Genomic DNA, 23,296 nt, shown 5'->3' on the forward strand with positions numbered 1-23,296 from the left:
GACCTGCAGACGTGCAGACAAAGCAGGGAACACAGCAAGCATTTAGGCGGAAGATGCTCCCAGTGAGAAGCAGCCAGATGCGTGGAAGGAACAGGAAGCTGCCAGGAGGCTGAAGTGCAGAAGTGAAGGGGAGGGAGGTGGAGAGGAGTGAGGTAGGGAAGTGGGGGGCCATGTCTTACAGGTCTTGTGGGGGCCAGGGCAGCCTGCATTTTATCCTGTGAGCCTGGGCCACTCTGTGCAGCAAGGCCGCAGTGGGCTGTAGGCTGGAGAGCAAAGCAGGCTGTTGCCCAATTGCTCCTCCAGGCCGCCTGGACTCGGGCCCTCGGGTGGGTGAGGTGGGGAGGGCTGATGTGGCTGTGTACTCAGAGCACTCCATTGGGTGGCCCAGGCGCTGGTCTTGGTATGAAGGTTTGGCTCACTCACAGGCAGCCCATCCAGCTTCAAGGCTTGGAGTAATCATATGACTTCAACTCAGCCTGCCTGGATCGCACTTTGAGATGCTCTTTTGCCATCACTTCAGGGTGGGGTCGGGGGGGAGTGGTGTTTAGGGGGCGGCAGGCAGTGCTGGAGGCAATAGGAAGTCTTCTTCATTCCCACTGAATACAGCCAGACACCCAACCCAGGAGGCCAGATGGAAGTGCTTAAATCCTGTCTACCTGAACATGGTAGCATTTTTTCAGAGGCTCAGGTGGCCAATTTACAAGTATGTCAGAGTGGGATCTAGATTATAGATTAGTCTGCTTTTGATTAACACTTAATAAATCTTGCATTTTGCTTTGTCTTTGGGGTTCCCCTTGGGACATTGTTGGCTGTAAAATTCAATAAATATCCAATAAGACACTGTGAACATAAGCTCACAGATGGGTTGGGCTGAGTGGTGGGCCACTTGGCTGATATCTGCACTTCCTAGCTGATGGCATGTGCTTTAAAATACGTGGTAAAACACACTGCTGCTGACCCCTGTGAAGACCCTGGCCACTGTCAGGCCCCCAGGCCACTGTCTGAACACCAGCCTCCTATCTCACTCATTTTATGAAGCTCTGGCTTGTAGGCTGCACCATCTGGAAATCACGATACATAGTCATTCAGTATACGCGGGGCAGAGGGGAGGGGAGGGCGGGCAGTGTTAAGTGAAACCTTCATTAAAGATGTGATAAAAGCAAGAAACAGTGACTATAAGAAAGGGAAAGGGGACTAATAATAGTATGCACCATCTATTGAGCACCCACCCTGTTTCAGAGCAAACATTATTGCTCACCGTGACTCAGTTCCTGCAAGGTTAGTATTATTGCTCCCATTTCACAGAAGTGGACAGTGGAGCTCAAGGAGGTTCAGGGACTTGTCTGATCTTCACAGTCAGAAAGAGGCAGGTCTGGGGCTCACAAGTGACAGCTACTCTGTACTTCCATGCAGCAATGGACGAGGCTGATTGCATTTTGAAGACAAAAGCCCAGCTGCTCTGCACCGAACCTCTGTTCACCTCGGGTACTCAGCAAGCACATAGCTCGCAGCACTCTTGTCGACATCTGTCTGTGTCCCCACATTTCCTGCCCTCCTCTCACTCCCTTCCCTAAGACTGCCCTGAGAGAAGAGATGCATGCCAGATTGCTGTCCCCAGCTCCTCACTCCTCCTTCCATTTCCTATTTGAAAATCACCACTGCCTCTGGGACGATGGGAAGTCTGCATTGGGCAGTAATGACCCTCCTCAGAGATTATTTTTAAAGGAGTTTGGAGCCAGTGTTGAGTGGGTGAGAAAAGTCATAGCTTTGTACTTTACAAACACCTTCAGCAGTTTTCTCACAGTGGCCAGGAAATGGAAGCAAATGCCACAATAGTTTGAAATGATCACCTCTGCCTCTTGATTAATTGAATACCATCCTTTTAGGTGACTGAAGGCTCAGTCCCCTGGCTGGTGTTAGTAGAGCCTCAAGTAAGTAGCCTATCTCAGCATACAGAGATGACATTACAGATAGTGGTAGCATGGGTGATAGCAGTGGGGATCAGAGCCCAAATGAGGCTCCAGAATAATCACTGAATGAAAGATGGGATGTGCTTAGTAGGAGGGATGGGGAGGAAGAGCTGCCTAGTAGGCAGCCTGCTCTGTAGCCGGTAGAGCTCTCCAATCAGATTAAGAAACTGGTCCCATGGACAGCACCTGAGCACCCATCCACAAAGTGGTTCAGGCCAGCGCTGATGCTAACACATCAAAAGATACATAATGACTTTTGTGTTTTCCAGAATTCTCAGGAAAAGGACTGCATGTTGGGCTCCCAACATTCTGATAATAAAGTTTGGAGTGTGAGAGGAGGGAGGCTTCAAGGGATGTGGTAGTTGTTCAGTCGCTAAGTTGTGTCCCACTCTTTGCAACCCTATGGACTACAAGATGCCAGACTTCCCTGTCCTTTGCTATCTCCTGGAGTTTGCTCAAATTCATGTCCATTGAGTCAGTGATGCTATCTAAACATCTCATCCTCTGCCACCTGCTTCCTCAATTAACTTCAGTCTTTCCCATCATCAGGCTCTTTTCCAATGAGTTGCCTCTTCCCATCAGGTGGCCAAAGTTTTAGAGCTTCAGCTTCAGTCTTCCCAGTGAATAATCAAGGTTGATTTCCTTTAGGATTGACTGGCTTGATCTCCTTGCTGTCCAAGGGACTCTCAAGAGCCTTCTCCAGTGCCACAGTTTGAAAGTATCAATTCTTCAGCGTTCACCCTTCTTTATGGTCCAACTCTCACATCCATATATGACTACTGGAAAAACCATAATTTTGACTATACGGACCTTTGTCAGCAAATAATGTCTCTGCTTTTTAACACCCTGTCTAGGTTTGTCATAGCTTTTCTTCCAAGGAGCAAGCAGCTTTAAATTTCGTGGCTGCAGTCACCGCTGCAGTGATTTTGGAGCCCCAAAAATAAAATCTCCCATTGTTTCCACCTTTTCCCATCTATTTGCCATGAAGTGATGGAACCAGACGCCATGATCTTAGTTATCTGAATGTTGAGTTTTAAGCCAGCTTTTTCATGTGGTAGAGTCAGAGTGAATAATGGCCAGACTACCTTGTAAAAAATTTAAACAGAATTAACTTAAAGGTGGCAAGAGCTTTCCTTTTATGAATGGGCTGTACAAGTTGGAGATAAAAATGAGGACAGGTGGCCTACTGCCACCCCTCTGTCCTCCTTGCTTGTCATCCTCTCATGTGCTACCCATTCTCTCATTGGTTAGAAGCAGCCCCCAGTTGCTTGCCTTCCAAAGTGACCACACATCTCTCTTTAACCCAGATGATGCGGTGTTTGCGGAGTCCGGTCTTACAATATTGATATGCAAACCTTTGTACCTCTTCAGTTTCAAGGCCCTAAAAGGAATCCCTGGTTACCCCTTCTTTGCTGCCTTCTGTTGGGAATCAGTCTGCCTGACTGTCACACCCTCCCTCCATGAGTACCACCTGGGGCCAGCAACAGTTAATGGGATTGCCAACAGTCTGAGTGTGGCCTGTACCGGACTGACCTCTGCAGCACTATCTTAACTTCTGTTGTGTACCGTTCTTGTTAGATGTGCAGTGGTTTGGGTGGATTGGTGAATGAGTTGATGCAGGAATGATTAGATGAATAAATGAGTGAATACATTTGCAGGACATTACCTGGGGTAAGAGATGAAACTGTTACCTGTGGAATATTTTTTTCTCTCTACAAAACTATAAGAGACACAGTTGAGTGTGGAGCCCTCAGATGCATCATGCTGTAATTACTGAGTTATTCTGCCCAGAAAGACACCTGCCTTGCTTGAACCCATCACGGTGGTAATTATGGCCACACCACCCAGGCACCTTTGGAAAGCAAGTGGCTGGAGATTTCTACTCATTTTTTCTTTTTTTTCCCCCTTTTCAGATAATCAAGGAGGTCCCTCCACCCCCTGCTGAAGAAAGTGAGGTGAGTGACCAGGTGGGCTGGGTGGCAGGGTGGGACAGAGGGCTGTCTGGGCTGGCCCCAGGCTCAGGCCCCCACAGAGCAGAACTACATCAGGCCTAGACTCCTACTGAATATGAAGCAGCAAAGAGGGAGGTCTTTGGCTCTTTCTTAAACCAAGGATAAACAGGAACTGATCTGAACTGACAGCCGGAGGCACAATGGTTTTTGGAAGGTTTTCTCCCTGCAAGAAAAAATTGAGATATGAACATAAATGGTTTTCTCAGTACAATTATTTGGAGCCTTGAGGTACTGATTTTTCCTCCAAAACAGACACTTGCTGGATCTCTTCTCCCTGAAGAGACAATGCTTTTTGTGTGTGGATAGGGATGAATTTGCCACATTCTCCAAACAATCAGTGATTCTAGGAACAGACTGATGCTGAAGTATTACATTTTCCTTTAATTTAAAACAATGTTACCTAAAGACTTGCCAGGTAATAAAGAAAATATACTGGAGCCCCCTCCAGTATGCTAGTATTCTGGCCTTGTATAGGATATTAGATCCTCATCATTGGAAAGGAGAAAAATGTCTTATATTCCATCATAAATTGCCCAATAAGCAGATCTGGTCATGTGTGGCCTAGAGGCGTTAAAGGCTAATGGTGAGAAGGAGCATCCCTGGGGAGCAGTGCCTGCCCAGAGCTTTTCCTAGTCCTGATTACTCCTGGGATAGCTGGCTTCCCTCAATGTGGCATTCACCAGTTTAGAAGCCAGAGTACAGGTCTGCAAGCTTAGTGGGATCCAAAGAGATATCAGTTCATTTTCCTTAATCCCTAAGGTAGGTTGCATGCAAAGTGAGCACCACCCCCTCACCATTCCTCTTCCCAATGCCTTTGTCAAACTTCCTTCATACAGAAAAAAAAGATAATGATTAAAATTCCATGTGGCTCTTATATCCTGAACTATAAGCTTGTAAGCTAAGGGATTTAATAACTGCAGTCAATTAAAGCGCATCTTGTTGGAATGCTAACTTTCTGCCCAGAAATCAGTGGAGGAAATTACATTGCTGAGCACAGCTAAGGGAGGGAAAAAAACTCTCCTGACATCCACAAAAGCCTCTTCTTAATCCTTCAAGAGAAAGCACCGTGGCTAGCTCCCCCGGTTCCAATTTGGCTGTGGTTCTATTGTGTGCAGCTGTGTCTTATACTCCCCAAGAAAAATAGGGCAAGAAACTCTTGATGAGGTTGCTCTGTTTGCCCTGAGGTGAAGAATGTTCCCTTCACTCATCATGTTCAATTAGCAGAGTTATTACCCTTTCTTCTGCTGCTGGCTCTGCATTTGCTTTTGGAAGGTGATGTGGCAGCCACCGTAGCCTAAATGCACCAGGGGTCTTAGGTCCAAGACTGTGGGGTATGGTTGACCCCAGCCCCCAGCATCTAGCATAGGACTCCACGCAAAAAACAAATGCAATAAGTATTTGTAAAGTGAAGTCCTACAATTCTGGAGGAAAAAAAATAAAGCCCAAGTCAGTAAATCATCAAGAAAGAATAGCTAAAAGCAAGAGAAGATAAGTAGTTGAATTTTTCCAGTTTCATCCAATATTCTTATGGGAGTCATACTTTCACCTCTAGAAGGCAGACCTGAAACGCAATGACAACCTGAGGACCCTTGCAACCTAGCAGGCTGTGTTAGACCTATAGGAGCTTCCACCCTGGCCAGGGCAGGCTAAAGGGGGCGCTGATTCTCTGGGCATGCGTGCTGGTCCTGATTGCTCCTTGGCCCTGTGACCTCAGCAGCCCTCATCTCCTTCCTAATGTGTTTTGGCAGAAAAAAAGAAAATAATCATAAAAAAGAAATCCCACAGAAACAATGACGTAACCCAGCCCATGAAAGTATTTTACACAAACCCCTGAATCACAGTCTGAACCTAGACAACCTTCTCCACTCTAGCTCCCTGTGTTCAAATCCCACCAGCCCTTCAAGGACAGCTCCTGTGCTCTAATTTCCTTTCACCACAGCTAATTTCTCCTTTCTCTGTATTCCCGGGGTATTTTATTGACATTTTCCTTCTGCATCAAAGTTTAAGATTATTAGCTATACTTGAAGGTCAGGATCTATATCTAATTGATCTTTGACTTATCCCCAAAGGATTTACAATATCTAACATTTAATTAATAGCCAAATGAGTTAAACACTTTCTGCCATATATATGAATAAGTATCAATTATCCAAACTTTCATCAGCTCTATAAGCATCATATCCTAAAGGTAATAAATATGCTGAGAAAATGAACACAACTTTATAATGAACTCTCAGTTATCCTCTTTATTCTTATTGTTTAGTCACTAAGTCAAGGCCGACTCTCTGTGACCCAATGGACTGCAGCATGCCAGGCTTCCCTATCCTTCACTATCTCCTGGAGTTGGCTCAAACTCATGTCCATTGAGTCGGTGATGTTATCTCAACATATCATCCTGTTGCCCCCTTCTCCTTTTCCTTCAATCTTTCCCAGCATCACGGTCTTTTCCAACGAGTCATCAGGTGGCTAAAGTATTGGAGCTTCGGCTTCAGCATCTGTCCTCCCAATGAATATTCAAGGTTTATTTCCTTTAGAATTGACTGGTTTGATCTCCTTGCTGTCCAGAGGACTCTCAAGAGTCTTCTCCAGCACCAGGCTTCAGCATCTGTCCTCCCAATGAATATTCAAGGTTTAGTTCCTTTAGATCAAGACTGGTTTGATCTCCTTGCTGTCCAGAGGACTCTCAAGAGTCTTCTCCAGCATCACAACTCAAAAGCATCAATTCTTTGGCACTCAGCCTTCTTTATGGTCCAACTCTCACATCTGTACATGACTACTGGAAAGACTATAGCTTTGACTATATGGACCTTTGTCGGCAAAGTGATGTCTTTGTTTCTTAATATGCTGCCTAGGTTTGTCATAGCTTATTCAACAAACCTCTGTCCATAGTTCTTCAGGCACTCTGTCTACCAGATCTAATCCCTTGAATCTATTAATCACTTCTACTGTATAATCATAAGGGATTTCATTTAAGTCATACCTGAATAGCCTAGTGGTTTTCCTTACTTTCTTCAATTTAAGCCTGAATTTTTCAATAAAGAGCTCATGACCTGAGCTGCAGTCAGCTCCAGGTCTTGTTTTGCTGGCTGTATAGAGCTGCTGCTTCTTCAGCTGCAAAGAATATCATCAGTCTGATTTCGGTATAGACCATTTGATGATGTCCATGTGTAGAGTCATCACTTGTGTTGTTGGAAAAGGGTGTTTGCTATGACCAGTGTGTTCTCTTGACAGAACTCTGTTAGCCTTTGCCTTGCTTCATTTTGTACTCCAAGGCCAGACTTGCCTGTTACTTCATATCTCTTGATTTCCTGTTTTTGCATTCCAATCGCTTATGATGAAAAGGACATCTTTTTTTTTTTTTAATGTTCTAGAAGGTCTTGAGGTCTTCATAGAACCAGCCAACTTCAGCTTCTACATCAGTGGTTGGGGCGTAGACTTGGATTACTGTGATGGTGAATGGTTTGCCTTGGAAAAGAACCAAGATCATTCTGTCATTTTTGAGACTGCACCCAAGTACTATGTTTTGCACTCATTTGTTAACTATGAGGGCTACTCCATTTCTTCTAAGGGATTCTTGCCCACAGCAGTAGATACTGTGGTCATCTAAATTACATTCACCCATTCCCACCCATTTTAGTTCACTGATTCCTAAAATGTTGATGTTCACTCTTGCCATCTCCTGCTTGACCACATCCAGTTTACCTGATTCATGTACCTAACATTCCAGGTTCCTATGCAATATTGTTCTTTATAGCATCATACTTTACTCTCACCACCGGACACACCCACAGCTGAGCACTGTTTTTGCTCTGGCCCAGCCACTTCATTCTTTCTGGAGCTATAGATTCCAAGCAACTGACAGTGATATCTCTGTGTATAAAGACAAGACAAAGAAAAATTACTTGAAATTTCAAGCTCTCCACAAAAACAAGAAAGCTAAATTTTATCAACTAAGAAGAGCATTTCCTGGGTTAAGGGTCTTCCCTAATTGGCAGTAGACTGAGGCTCCTCGCTGTCTCTAGTTATTCCAAATAATTGGCAATTTATGGAAGAATCAACAATGGAGTACTTCACCTGCTAATTTAGTTCTAAAGGTCATCACCCTCCATGCATTTTCTGACTGTTTGAGAGGGAGAGGGACACTTGTTGAGTGAACTGACACTGTGTGAGCACCCAATTAATAATAAGCACCTGGCTTTAAATGATGAATTTATTTCCAGGTTTATCATCATGCTCACTGATGCTAATGATTTCTCTGTGGCAAGAATTTCTTAGATAGGAAAACTGGGCTACAGAAAAATTAAACAACGTGTCTTGTTGTTTTGAACTCCCGAACAGCAGCAGACCTGGTCCCTCTCACAGCTGTGTCTACACAAACAGCCAGACTAGCATCCTACTGTGGAGGGGTGAAGAGCCAAGTTTCTGCCAGGCATCTTCTTTTTTCCAGTGGACATATGACACATCCAATACACACATGCACAAATACACCCTCACATACACACATGTCTGCTCCAATCAGAAGTCCTAGAACAGACCCAAATTCAGTCTTCTACATTCAGTAGTTTAAAAAAATCAACACACAATTGCTTTAAAAAGTGCACACAGAATTCTTTATTGAAAAAACACAGGACAGTCATTGTGTTAATCATTACGTGTATGTAAATAGATAGGATGGTACCAAAACATATCAGTTAAGTCAATTGGGATTTTTTTTTCTTTTTTTTGCACTTACACAAAGGGTTGATGAATTTTTTTGACTTGCCAGTTCATTTTGAGGAATTCGTCTCCAAGACAGACATTGAAGCTGACCTCTCTGGCTTATCACCAGAGACTTCCGAGGACACAGGACAGCCAGAGCTGCTTAAGGTCGGCCCTCCAGAGCCTCTCAGACCTGGGAGTTTTTTTCCGTCCCTTATTTTACATCATCATCCTCACAAAACTTTCTCTTCTATAAATGTAAACAGTCTCATTGACAGTTGCTTTCTATTTTTCTCAAAATAGAACATGTTGCAGTGGAGTCTCAACTACAATTGTCTGAGTGACTGAAGGAAGGAATGGACAAATATAGGGCCCTTGTTTGGGGGTACGTAGGGTTTATCATAAGGTTTTAAGATGTGCAACAGCTCAGAGAACTTTGTAATGAATCAAAGGCTGGTTTAAAACTATTTCCTTGGGCTCCATTCTATTTCAGTTATGTTTTCCCTTCTATAGATGGGTCCTACTGTTACCCATAGTGAACTGGAGATTGAGAGCCTATTTGGGTCAAAATGGCCATTTGGTTATTCTGCCAAATGGATATTGAAGAAGCAGGAATGTTAAAGAACTTGTAGACTGAGTCTCAGAGGGCCACCATAGGCACAAGTCTAGGGGGCGCTATTCACATCACGGTCTGCATGAGGAGTGAGGGATCCCCAGGATCAGTAATCTCACCCCTTTCCTTGCTGGTTTGCTTAATAACTGACTAAGAGGTCAGTATTCGTTGAGTGAGTAAAGGTCAATACAAGGAACCATGGCAAACACAAGAAGGGAGCACTGAATTCCCTGGGGAATCAGGGCGTTCTTCATGGAATAGGTTGCATTTGAGCAATATCTTAAAAGATGGCTAAAAGAAGCAGGAGAAGTTTGTTTCAAGCGTATGGAACTGTGAATGTTGAAGCATGGAGCTATATAAAAGCCTGGCATGACTGTAAAGATGGAAAAAGTGCAGTGCGTGCAGGCAGCAGAGGACTAAACCAGTCATGGATTCCCAAATGTGTGCATCAGACTTCTATTTTTCAGCTCTCTCTTGTCCAGGTCTGCCTGGATGAACAGGTCAGAACAGGCCTCCCTATCTGAGTCATGTGCTGCCACTCATGTTACCATGCATCAGCCAACTGGATGTCTGGGGCCACCACATCCTTTAAAATTTAAACAAAACTTCCGCTGATGGAAAACCAGCATCCCTTCCTAATCTCTGCGGTTGCTCCAGGCACCACTGCCTCCTACTACTTGCTTCTTCTGCGTTATCTCCTCTTCTTCCTTTGCTGGATACCATCTAACAAATCAGATCCCTCTATTCCCCAAAGGCACAACTGGCACAAAGCCATCTGTGTAGGAAGTTTTACTGAAGGTTTAAAAGTACCAGTAGGTTACAATACAGTGCAGCCAATTAAACAGAATATTAAACAGCCCCTTCTTTTTTATTTTTAATTTTTTTAACACCAAAAACATTTTGTACTGGGGTATAGCCAATTTACAATGTTGTGATAGTTTCAGGTGAACAGCGAAGGGACTCAGACATACATATACATGTATACCATCCCTGTCATTCCATTCCTGGAAGGTTCTCCTGGCCATCTTCTGTGGTGGAACCTGGCAGTTTACTGGAATTCAGTTCCACTCTTCTGCTCATCTCCTGCTGACTGCCCACAAATCCCTGATTCCTATGGCTTTGCTAACACAAAGCAGTTCGGTTCATCCAGTCTGTCCTCCATTTATCATAAGGGATCTCTGTGCTGGTGGTTTTTCCCTTCCCTGCTACATCCTTAAAGAGCAGTGTGAGAGGGACTTCCCCCCCAAAGCCCTGCTATTTAATTAGAGGTAGAGACTCACCTCAGGTGCTGCCAATTCTGTCAGTGAAATTTCTGGGGACTATCTATGATTTTACTCCATCAATTTTTGGCCAGAATGAAAAAAAAACACACACACACATAAAAAATTCCGTTCTCTTCTGAAGATTGCAAAACCCTTCCGTCTCTAGAATGTGTAAACAGAGACATAGTAACTGAAGGGACTCTCCCTTTGGTCAATCCGTGGGCCTTTGTGTTGTCTTTTGCTGTTGTTGTTTGAGTTTGGCCGGCAACCTCAGGTCAGGGGATTAAAGGCAGGCTTGCTTGTATCAGGAGCACGTGGAGAGGATTGCCTTCTAGGCATTTCCTGTATGGGATGCAGGACCTGCACATGCGCAGAAGGCCAGCCCAGCCTGGGTACCTGGCAACCGCAGAGGGATAGAGCCCAGGGTCAGGAAGAGATAGGGGCAGGGCTGCTATGCGTGTAAGTATAAGGGGAATACCCGACAAGGCAAGCCACATCAGAACTCCATTCCACTGGTCTCTGTACTTTTCTGGATCCAGCTATCCTCTTCTATGCAATGAAAAATCCTCCTTAGATGGTCACTAACATCTGTGCTCCTGTCATTTAAAAAGTTAGGAGACTCATGAGACCCTTTCAGTGCCCTAATGAGTAGAGCAGCTTTATTCGTGGAATTTCATACATTCTCTGTGCTGCCGTGTTCAGTTTAGGGTGACATGATTTCAGTTAGTCCTTGACCGGGCGTGCCCAGGGTTTTGGAAGCCATGGTTCATGTATGACACAGACACATTCTGGTGGTAAAGTTAACCATATAAGGTTCCTGGTTGACATAATAAACTTTCTGGAATTACAAGGTGAGATACTGTGAGCTATAGTATTTTCTTGCTGGTGTCTTTTTTGTTTGTTTTTATTTATTATTTTGGTACATGTAGTCCGAAGTCTTAGCAGGTACAAGGGGTTAGAAGTAGAAAACTGCGTTTACTTGAAAGCATCAAATGATTGGAAAAGCAAAACACAAAAGGCCAAAACCTAGAATTTTGTCAACACTGAGAAACAGTCAAACAAGAGTGTGGCTGCCTGGGCTCAAATCCAGCTCTGCCACATCCGAGCTGGTGACTAAGTCACTTAACCTCTCTATTCCTCCTCTGTAGTGGCTGTAATAGCACCACCTACATCACTGGCTGGTTGAGAGATGACTGGGTTAATATATATCAAGCACTTGGAAGGGTGACCAGCACATACATGTTAAAGGCTACATAAATCCAGCTGTGTTATCCCAAATTTGATACTGACAATTATTGAGCACCTACTATGCACCAGGCTCTGTGCAAGATTTAGAATACAAGGGTCGACAGAATCCACTGTGCTTCAGGGCTCACAGTCCTACATCCAAGAAGGACAGATTCATTCAAGACACACACACACACACACGCAGACTGACCCATTCTGGTCAGCTGCCTGAATGTGATCACTGTCCTTTAGATCTATTAATTTTTAAGAAGCCTGCCCATCACAAGCACAGAAGGTCACCTTGAAGGTCTTAATGTGTTGTGTTACTGCTTTGCTTTGTCACCGCTGGCTCTGATCTCTCTTCCATGGACCCTTGCATGTGCCCGGTCCCATGCCTGCCGCTTTCCACGCAGCAGTGGCTCCACATGGGACTCCACTCTGCCATGGGACTCCACTCTGCCTCCCCAAATGCCTCCAACCCAAGGCTGTGGGAGGTAAGCTTGTTCCGAGCACATTAATCTGCTTTGCAGACCCCATTTTCAGCTTCCTTTCCTTACCCAGAAGGGAAAGTATGCCACCACACTCTAGCCCATCCAGGACTGTAGATGGTGACTGTTTCTCCCCACAACAGGAATCAGCACCAAGATAAGGAAGAGTTTTGCTAATTATCCCTCCCTTTCCACCCGTAAGCTTACAAGTTCCTCTTGTTTTCTCCCTTCATCTTAAAAAGCATAGTAAATGCTAACTTCCTGTCAGTAAGCTAAGTTGCAGACACCTAGTTAACTGCTTTATTTGAATCATCTTGTTTAATTTATTTGTAGATTCAGCAGATAATTCTTGGGCATCTACCATGTACTAGGTGCTGTTCTAAAAGCTGAGACTGCAATGGTAACTATGACAAATAAACAGAAGCTTTCTTGAAACTTCCATTGCAGTGAGGAGAGACAGACAATAAATAAATAGCAAGCCGTGTGTGTGCTCTGTTGTTTAGTTGTGTCCGACTCTTTGTGACCCCATCGACTACAGCCCGCCAGGCTCCTATGTCCATGGAATTTTCCAGGCAAGGATACTGGAGTGGGGTGCCGTGCCCTCCTCCAGGGGATCTTCCCGACACAGGAATCAAACCTGCATCTCCTACATCGGCAGGCGGGTTCTTTACCACTGAACCACCTGGGAAGCCCTATAAGAACAAAAACTAGAAATAAAATAGATTGATGGGATGAAGAGATGGGGGCTACTTGAGAAGGATGTCGGGGAATGTGGAAGGAGGAAGGCTGGAGAAATGAGTAAAGGCCAGAGCTCTCAAGTCAGAGCTGAGGTTTGGAATTTATTCTGCTGCTTTGTGGAGAATGGATTATAAGTAAGAGAGGTCAGTTAGGAGACTGTCTCCATACCCAGGAGAAGGAGCCTTGGTACCAGGGTGGTGGAGGTGGTGATGGAGCTTGAGTTGGAGAAGCCATGAATTGAGGATCTTTTAGAATTAAGGTCAGTAAAACTTGCCGGAAAATTGAGATGAGATAGGGAAGGGGAAGCAGAGGAAGAGAGAATTCAAGCGTGACCCCCAGGCAGGAGGAAAGACTATGGCAGGAACCAACCTGAGGTGGGGAAATCAGGACTTCTTTTAGACATGTATTGTTGAGAAGTTGATTAGCCCCCGAGAAGGTGTCAGTGCCAACAGAGGTCAGAGAAGTCAGGGACAAAGAGGTAAATTCATGAGGCGTTAACATGTAGACAGGATTAGATGAGATATGCTATAAAGGAGTAGAGATGCAGAAGAGAACATGATCCAAGAATGCAACACAATCTAACCAGGTCATACTGCTCTTATTCCCACTTTGCAGATAAGGAAAATAAACTTAGATAGGTTAAGCGATTTGCTCAAGGCCCAGTAAACGGTGGCACTGGGATTTAACCCAGGCAGTCTGCTCCCATCCACTTTGCCATAGTGGACACAATGATACTCTGCTTCCTTCATGTGTCCCAATCTCTCTGCAGGAAGAAGATGATGATGGTCTGCCTAAGAAAAAGTGGCCTACAGTAGACGCTTCTTATTATGGTGGCCGAGGCGTCGGAGGCATTAAAAGGATGGAGGTAAGGACAGCTTCACTTACTCATGTCTACGTGCTGACTACTCAGTGACAGAAAACCAAAGCAAAATGGTGAAAACTCACACCTAAGGTCTAATGGGGATGTGACTCGTGAGGCATCAATGGAGAGATGGCAAATATAGCCTTTTACCTCTGCACCCCAGTGTCTTTTCCAGTGTGAGTCAGAGCAGTTCACTCATTAGCTCAAGTCCCCCCCCCCACTCCCACCCCAGTGGTTTCTTCTATCACTGGAACACAACCCAGAGTTCTTACTGGGCCCACATGCCTTTGTGTGTGCTGTTCCCCGCCCTGGATGGTCCCTCCCCCAAATGCCCGTGCTTGCTTTAGCTGCTCCTCCAGCCCTTCCCCTTTCCCTTTCTCTACTCCACCCCTCTTCTCTGGTCCTCATGACCCAAAAGAAATGAGGACCGGGTAGCACATCGTAGTCATTTGTGATCCCTGTTCTCCAGGGGCATCAGATTTTATTTTGTCATTTTGTGGGGGTTTTTTGTATGTTATTTATTTTAGGTTCGTTGGGGAGAAAAGGGCTCCACAGAAGAAGGTGCTAAGTTGGAGAAAGCAAAGAATGCAAGAGTCAAGATGCCGGAGCAGGAGTACGAATTCCCTGAACCCCGAAATCTCAACAACAACATGCGCCGGCCCTCCTCTCCCCGGAAGTGGTATTCTCCGATCAAGGTGTGCCTTTTTCTACTCAAAAACCCATCCTCACTCCTTGTAAAACACTTACATAGGAAGAACCAGAATCTCTTGAGATGATATCAAACTAAAATCCAGCTTATCACAAAGAAACAAATTTCTCAAATCATGGACTTGAAAGTTTAAATGTATACTTTCTCAGTTTCCACAATATCAAGGTGAGAGCTGGGCTTTTTTGTTTTAATTGGAGTATTGTTGATTTATAGTATCTTCTTGTTAGTTTCAGGTATACAGCATAGTGATTCAGTTTCATGTATATATATTCTTTCTCAGATTCTTTTCCATTGTAGGTTATTACAAAATATTAAGTATAGTTCCCTGTGCTATACAATAGGTCCTATTATTTACCTATTATGTATAGTAGTTTCTATCTGTTAATCTCAAACTCCTAATTTATCCTCCCCCCCTTTCCTGTTTGGAAACCATAAGCTTGTTTTCTGTGTCTATGAGTCTGTTTCTGTTTTTTTAAATAAGCTCATTTGTATAATTTTTGTAGATTCAGCATATAAGTGATAGTGTATAGTATTTATCTTTCTCTAACTTACTTCACTTACTGTGATAATCTTTAGGTCCATACACGTTGCTGCAAATGGCATTATTTCATTCTTTTTTTACAGCTGAGTAATATTCCATTGTGTATATATATATATGTATATATATATATACACACATATATATATATCACATCTCTTTTTCATTTTTCTGTTAACGAGCATTTAGGTTGTTTCCATGTCTTGGCTATTGTAAATAGTGCAGCTGTAAACACTGGGGTGCTTATAGTTTTCATCTTTTCCTGATATATGCCCAGCAATAGGAACTGGGCTTCTTAAAATCCCCATGGCAAAGTGGTTGAATGAGAGTGGACTTGAAGAAAGTGACTTGGCTAGTAACCCCAGAGAATGATTATAACTTTCAATAATTTCATTGGTAGGCTTTCCATAGTCTAACAACAATAGCTGGATTCTCCTTAATGCCTAATATCTATCCTTCTTGCCGCGACAGGATCCCATTGCCCTTTATTCAAGCCATGTGCTGGTGTAGTGGGCTGTGTTGGCCATGAGTCTAACACTCATTCTCCCTGGCTGTGAACAAAATGTCTTATTTCTCCAGCATCTCTCTTCCCCCCTCACAGTTCCACAGCTTAACTGAAAGCCTTTTTGACTTATTGAGAAATGGAAGTCATAAGAGGCAGTTAATGCTTCCTAAAGGCCTCTTTTCTCTTCCTCATGGGTGCAGATGTCTTTGAATTCATGTGATTCATTCAGTACCCTTGCTCCTTGGTCTTCCCCTTAAGCATCTGCACTATGCCAACCATCAAAGAGCACTAGAAAATTATAGCCAAAAAGACCAACATAGTCTACCAGAAAAACTAGAGTGGTAGAGTCGTTGCTCTGCCCGGGTCTGTCTGGAATCCAAGGCTCCAACTCAGATCTGCACCCTCTAGCTCTGTGCTGCAGACAGAACTATGCCAACTCCAAGGCCTCAGATGAAAGACTCAATATAAGAACCAGCTCTCTCTGCGAAAGAATGGATACATGTATATGTACGGCTGAGTCCCCTTGCTCACCTTTGAGTCCACCTGAAACTATCACAAAATTCTTAATCAGCTATACTCCAAAATAAAATAAAAAGGTTAAAAAAAAAGAACCAGATCTCAGCAGCAGCACCCCCCTACACACACACACACATACAGCTCTACCCCTCTTCTAGTGATAAACTGAGATATTTGCTAATTTCAGAGCAGCTCTTCTCCCCTGAAATCAAAAGAAGTAACCATTTTTAACAGTGGAGGAAACTTCCTTGGTAGTTGTCTCTGCTCAGTTGAATTGCCTCCTTCTCAAACTAATCTCAGTGCATTGTCATTTGGTTTGTTGTGTTTCAAGTGGTGAGATTCTTAAGATAAGCTGCACCCTGCCCCCCCCCAGAGCGATGGGTTGAACTCTGGAAAAAATGTGGCCCAAATGTAGTTTGCTTGACTAACAGCTGTTTGCTTCTAATTATATTCTAATGTGGAACATTCAGTGGCGTGCATGCATGCGCAGACAGGAAGGAGCCAAGGAGAATCTCAGATGAAGGCAAAAGGGGATTTTCTATTATGTTGTTTTCAGAAGTCTGTACCTTGTGACTAATACAACATATTTGGTAAGAGCCAGGGTTTCATCTCTGTAATCTTGGATATTGAGAGAGCTTTAATTCTATCTGAAGAATTCATATTTGCTTGAGAGCATGTTATTCATCTGTTAACTAGTGGTCTAGGACTGAGTTTTATGAAACAAATGAGCATATGGACAACTAGAAATCTCAAAATACTCCCAACACGCACTTGAAATTAGTGTCAGTTGAACTGAATATTTGTTGTGTACCCACTGTGTGCCGGTACTGCTGGATATTGAGTCTATCAATTCAGTCGCTCAGTCGTGTCCGACTCTATGGAGGGTCTCAAACTTGGCTGAGAATCAGTCACCTGTAGGAGCTTTAAAAACACAAATTCCCGGGCCTACTGTCTCAAACCTCATGATCTGGTCTCACAAAAGGCTTTCAAAGTCTCCCTGGCCTTCATGACCTCCCCACTTTTTCTCATGAAGTGAAACTCCTTTTTTCCCCTAATTTTCTCCCTTTTCAAATTTCCCATCCAAACTCCCTAAGGGAGACTCCACTGTTGTCTCAGTTACCGCTCCCTCCCCAGCCCCTGCTCTTCAGCCTTGGTCACTGTGTGTGTGTGTGTGCACGCTGGTTCTCAGAGTGTGGTCCCTGAATGGGCAGCATCAGCATCCCCCAGAAGCTTGTTAGAAATGAACACCCTCAGGCCCCAAGCCCAACCTGCCAAATCAACAGCTTTGGGGCTGGGGCCCAGTTAAGAAGGGATCACCCAAGGTACCAGCCAGCCTTCCAGAGGAAGCTCCCTGAGGGCAGGAACCATGGAGCATGGCAAAGTTACCACAATCATGCCTCAGAGACATCCTACGTTTCACATGGGTCCATTGTTCTCCCAAATGCAGCTGCTGGATTAATGTTGGATGGTTGGAAAACTGCATGTTAAGGGATCACCAAAAAAGCCAGCTGGAAAAAACCTGTGATGCTGGTGGGCTCGTTAGGCACCTCTGTAGGACCCCTTTGTTGGGACATGAGAAAGTGTGAATGCTCCTCCTGCTGCTAGAGCAGCTCACACCAAGGCTTACGTAGCACAGCTCATTCATGTGACTGCTCCTGTTGGTGAGTCTTCCCCCAACCAGATATGATCCCTGCTGGAGGCACCAATTTTGCTTAACTCATCTTTGAATCACCCACAAACAGCACTGTACCTGGCGTGGAGTAGGGATTCCTCCACCTCTTGTTAATAGAGCTGATGCGTGGGATGTAATTATGAAACCACACCGAGAGCATCATGCCGGATAGACTTTCTCCTGTGACCTACACAGATCACTTTGGTACTCTCGGACTACAGACTGTGACATTCTTCTTGCCATCTCTTTGAGGCAAGGAGAGAAAAAGAGGTCATCCTATATGTATCCGGGCCATATGGGCAAGGCAAGGGAAAGAACAAGAAAGTTTGAGAGTAGAAGCACAGAACAGAGTTGAAAAGTCGTAATGTACACTGTTCAGAAGAAGAGCAGACTCTACCAGAACATCAGCCTTTGGACTGTAACCCCATGTGTGGTTCATGATGCGCCCCGTTCTAGCCACAATCTCTATACACACTCACTAGGCCTTGGACAAAGCATTCAGCCTCAAGCTGTGCCGTAAACTTTATTTCCCTTTCCTGAACCCTCTTGCTGGATTTGTCTTGGTCCTGGCAGGAAACAGAAGGCACACTCAAGAGGGTCAAACTCACACAGATCTGGGCAGGGTTAAGAGAATCCATGGCAATGGTGAGGCATGCTGGCACTCAACAGTGAGAGCTGTGACAGCCCTGGGCCTGAAGGGCAAGGAGAGGAGAGGGTGTTACTGGATCCAGTGAGAGCTGCAGCCCCGGAGTAGAGGTCACCCCACGGGAGCTGTGGCCACAGAGAGGCAGTCAGTAATCTAAATCTGCCCTGCTCCCTGTTTTACTATGGCCACAAGCTAAGAATGGCTTTTGTATTTTTTAATGATTTTATTAGCACCTACTAATAGCCTTGAGTTTGCCTCTTGACCTACAAAACCTGAAATATTTATCCTCTGGGCCTATACAGAAAATGTTTGCAGACCCTTGCTCTATAAGAAAGCAGCCACTGATGGAAGTGGGGGTCAGGGAGGGAGTAGAAGGAACAAGTACCAACCTCCCCGTTATCTTGCCCTCTTCTCTCCTTTTTTAAATTGAAGTATAGCTGATTTACAATGTTGTATCAGTTTCAGCTGTACAGCAAAGTGATTCCATTATATATATATTTTTTCTTTTTCAGATTCTTTTCCATTATGGGTTATTACAAAATACTGAGTATAGTTCCCTGTGCTATATGGTGGAGTCCTTGTTGGTTATCTATTCTATATCTAGTATATCTAGTATTGTGTGTATGTTAATCCTAAGTTCCTGATTTATCCCTCCACCCCCTTCCCCACTTTAGTAACCATAATTCATTTTCTATGTTTATGGGTCTGTTTCTGTTTTGTAAGTAAATTTACTTATATCATGTTTTTTCATATTCCACATATAAGCAATATCATAATGTTTGTCTCTGTCTGACTTACTTCACTTAGCGTAATAATCTCTAGGTCCATCCAGGTTGCTGCAAATGGCATTATTTCATTCTTTTGATGGCTGAGTAATATTCCGCTATATATGTACACACACACAGACACACGCGCACGTGCACTCCACATACTCTTTATCCATTCATCTGTCTGCTGTCGTCTTCTGGTGCTACCTGCTGGCCAGACCAAAGGGAAGCTAAATGATGCCATCTGTTGAGGTTGCTCTTCCAAGGCATGGAACAAGGAAGGCAGAGAATTGCAGAGAGTGGATGGGGGCAGGCAGCTCATGGAGGATGGCCCGCCCCCTCTCTGCCCCACTATCCACAGGGAGAACACCTCCACCCAGGGCAAAAATTTCAGAAAGTTCTAGAAAGAGTCCTGGTTCCCCAGTGAAGGTGGTCAGAATCACACACCTCTAAACTGGTTGCATTTGACTCAGTTTCTCAAGCATTCCAGGAAATAGATTTGAGGACCAGAGAAGCAGGGGAGCACATTGCCTCAGCACACCCCAAGGGAACTCACTAGGAGAAGGAGTCCACAACGGGCTGCTCCCTGCCATCGCCCAGGCTAATTTAAGGCACTGACCACACTGACCACACTTTACCCTTTCCTCATTCCAGGCTCATGATCAGGAAATTTTCCGATATTTGGCCTGAATTTTTCTTTGCTCGGTTTTCACCCCCTGGATTTACAGCAATCCCGTGCTTCTCATTAAATTGGGACTGACCACTTCAGGCGAGTTAAGTAATGCCCAGATGTATGGCCACCAGAAAGATTAAAACCAGGTCTGTTTTCAAGTTTGCTGGAAGGCTTGCAGCCTTCAGAGAAATGATTTTCCTCCTTTTCCAGTAGCTCCTCCCTTTGACTGGCAATGACAGAAATGACAGCCGAAGGACAAAAGCCAGACCCTGGCTGGCCCTGCAGACCGCTGTGTCCTGCAGAAGAGCCTGACCAGCCTGTGCTGCTCACAGCGTCGGGAAGCCAGTGGTCTTCTGTGCATTTTCTTTCAGGCGAACCTGTCATCCCTGGCCTTAAGCACCTTGACCTTGTAATCAAGCAGCATTCAGTGCTGAAACTGCACTGAACGAAGCTGTATGCCGTCCAGTGAGACACACTGAAGCCTTAAATGTTGTCAGATGTGCTGTTGATGTTGAACAGACATTTTTTTGCCCCTTCCTGGCTACAATTTAGAATGGTTCCAAACATGTTTTAAACAAAGACCGAAAGAAGAGAGAAAAAAAATTACCATGTGTGAGTGTGTCTATGTGTGGGTATGTGTAGGGGAAGTTTCTAACTTATGCATTCATTTGTTTCATTTAAGGAGAAGCATGAGTCACAATATTTACTATATATTTTGAGGTCTAAAAAATTAGTATCAATCTCTCACACCCCTCTAAGTTGAACTACCCTCAAAATTCCCAGCTTCTGACTAACTTCCAAGTAGCTGAGGCAGACAAACCAGAAGAGAAGATACAGCTGCTGCCTGCCCACCCCTCTTCCCACTCCCAAAAAAGGAAAGAAAGGCAGCCACAAAGCCCATGCACCGAGATGCTTTGAGCGATGGACCTCACAAACCTCCTGGCATGGTCTTCTTGTTTAGGAAGAAACAAGTGAGCACTGATGTAAAATTCCCAGTTTGCCAGGCTTTGTGGATTGGAAGATATTGATTATCAGGCTGGGGTAGAGTTGGGGAACCTGGAATTGGTACACTTCTCATGTGATAGTCAAAGTGTGTCAATTTCATATGAAAGAAAGATATATATAAATGTCAGCTGAAATGGCAACCCACTCCAGTGTCCTTGCCTGGAGAATCCCAGGGACAGGGGAGCCTGGTGGGCCGCCGTCTATGGGGTTGCACAGAGTCGGACACGACTGAAGCGACTTAGAATACACTGTGGTGGAGGGTTGCCAGAATGGTGGAGAATCTTTAAGCTTCACAGAAGCATTCTTCCTGGGAAGTGAGGACCTGTGTCTTGAAACGCACCTTGTAGAGAGGGCCGTGCAGGCAGGACACTCAGATCTGAGAGAAATAATGGCGTCACTCAGAGGCTCCCCCCAGGCTGTGAGTAAAGCCCACCGACCACTTGGAAGAATCTCCTGAGGCTCCTCTGGCCCCGAAGGGATGTTATTAATAAGCCCAGTAGCTACTGTCTTGAAATGACAGAACTTCTGCCTCCTCTCAGAAAATCAAGCAAAGGAACCTTGTTATGTACGTCTCTTTGACTTTTAAGAGTCATTTTTCATCCTCTTGATTCGAAACACACTTACTCTAAAGCTTACTTCAGCTCTTGCATAAAATGCCACCTGATGTATTGACAGAAGTATGGCAAGGTATAGGATGTATAGATTACCCCAACTGTCTTCTGTGCCACACAGAATGGGGACTTTGAATTCATTTGTGGAACTTTTAGAATTCAGAACACTGAGGGCTACAGTCAGAACTAGCTGGTCTTACCTTGGCCAGAACAGCTGTTGATAGCAGCTCACCTGGATGAAGGGCACACCTGGGTGACACAAGTACCGCAAGTCAGGCACAGTCCCGAGGGCCTTTCTTGCACTCGCTCCTCCACTTCTCACCAACGCCCTCAAAATTAGAAACTGCTACTACTCCTTCTGTTTTACAAATGGAAAAATCAAGGCACAGAGGGGGGGGTGACTTGCCTAAATTCACACTGCTAATAAGATGATTCTTGATTTATTTTATTTTTTTTTCTTGATTTATTTTATTACTGACAAAGCATCCATTCCAGCTAGCCATGAACTCTGTTATTAATCAAGTAGTAGAAAGGACTGGGTGCCTGGAGGTAAAAGACCAATCAGGAAACTATTCACAGGATGAGTGACAAGTGATCAAGGCCAAGGCAGTAGCCGAAGGGACAGTGGGGCAGGGCTGGACAAGGCAAGAGGGAAGATGAGACAGAGCATCCTCCAGACATGGTCGAAGTTGGATGTGAAGGGGTGGCCGAGAGAGAGGAGGTGAGAATGACCTGTCTGGGCATTGCCTGTCTTGATGTCGGTGGTGCTCCATGGCATACTCGAGGCAGGGTGCCAAAGGAGGAGCAGGTTGGGGGGAAATTATTCAATATGTGATGTTTGGGGGCTTTTTATACCTGTGATATGTTTACTTTACAACTAAGATTTGGTCATTGGATCAGTAGCTTATATGAGCCGTGGGCAGACAGGTAGAAATTTGACCCATGAGACTAGGTGAGAGTAGGCGGGGTGAGCATTCTGCCTGGGGGTGAGTCTAGTAGAGGGGAACACCAAGGGAACCCCCTTGCATCAAGTGTAGGCAGAGGGGAGGGGAAGAAGAGGCTGAAAAGCATATGAGAGAGTTAAGAAGGAGCAGGCAGAGCCAAGGTTTGGCCGAACCTTAGCGAAGCAGCTGTGGTGGAGTGTTGGGGGTCCCCAGACACCGTCATAGAAGCCAGGGGGAAAGGCGGAAATGAGGTTGCAGGACAGAGTGGAGGACGGGCACTCCATGCTTGTAAAGTACAAATGATTGGATTCTTACTCGTCATCTTACATTCATTTCCATCTTTCTACAGGGCATTCCAAATTATCATTTTAATGACTTTACCTAAGGATTAATACATTGATAACATTGAATGAATGCTTTCTGTGAGACAAGTATCTTACTTCAGGGGCTTCCCAGGTGGCGCTAATGGTAAAGAACCTGCCTGCCAATGCAGGAGACGTAAGAGATCGGGTTCAATCCCTGGGTCAGGAAGATCCCCTGGAGGAGGGCTCGGGGACCCACTCCAGTATTCTTGCCCAGAGAATCCCATGGACAGAGGAGCCTGGAGGGCTACAGTCCATGGGGTCACCAAGAGTCGGACATGACTGAAGCGACTTAGCATGCACGCATCTTACTTCAGTATCTAATTGTAAGCCTTTTAAGAAATCCATAGAGCAGACAATATTATTATCTCTCTTCTTTTTAAAGATGAGAAAGGTAAGACTTAAGGACGTGAAACAGTTTGTCCAAGGCCACAGCAGAGCTGGTGAGGGGCAGCCCCAAAATACAGTCTAAAGCCAA

At 44.7% G+C, this 23,296-nt stretch overlaps 1 protein-coding gene across 1 annotated transcript in view; it reads left to right on the forward strand.

Annotated features, from left to right (window-relative positions):
* ANTXR1 (ANTXR cell adhesion molecule 1) overlaps positions 1-23,296 on the forward strand; it is a 263,047-nt gene that overhangs the window by 173,004 nt on the left and 66,747 nt on the right. Inside the window, exons 14-16 of the mRNA XM_040224080.1 lie at positions 3,884-3,925; positions 13,778-13,873; positions 14,398-14,565. Of these exons, the coding sequence (XP_040080014.1) occupies positions 3,884-3,925; positions 13,778-13,873; positions 14,398-14,565 (306 nt within the window). The remainder of the gene's footprint in view (positions 1-3,883; positions 3,926-13,777; positions 13,874-14,397; positions 14,566-23,296) is intronic.

The sequence above is a fragment of the Oryx dammah genome, unplaced genomic scaffold, assembly GCF_014754425.2.
Source record: "Oryx dammah isolate SB20612 unplaced genomic scaffold, SCBI_Odam_1.1 HiC_scaffold_25, whole genome shotgun sequence".
NCBI lineage: Eukaryota > Metazoa > Chordata > Mammalia > Artiodactyla > Bovidae > Oryx > Oryx dammah.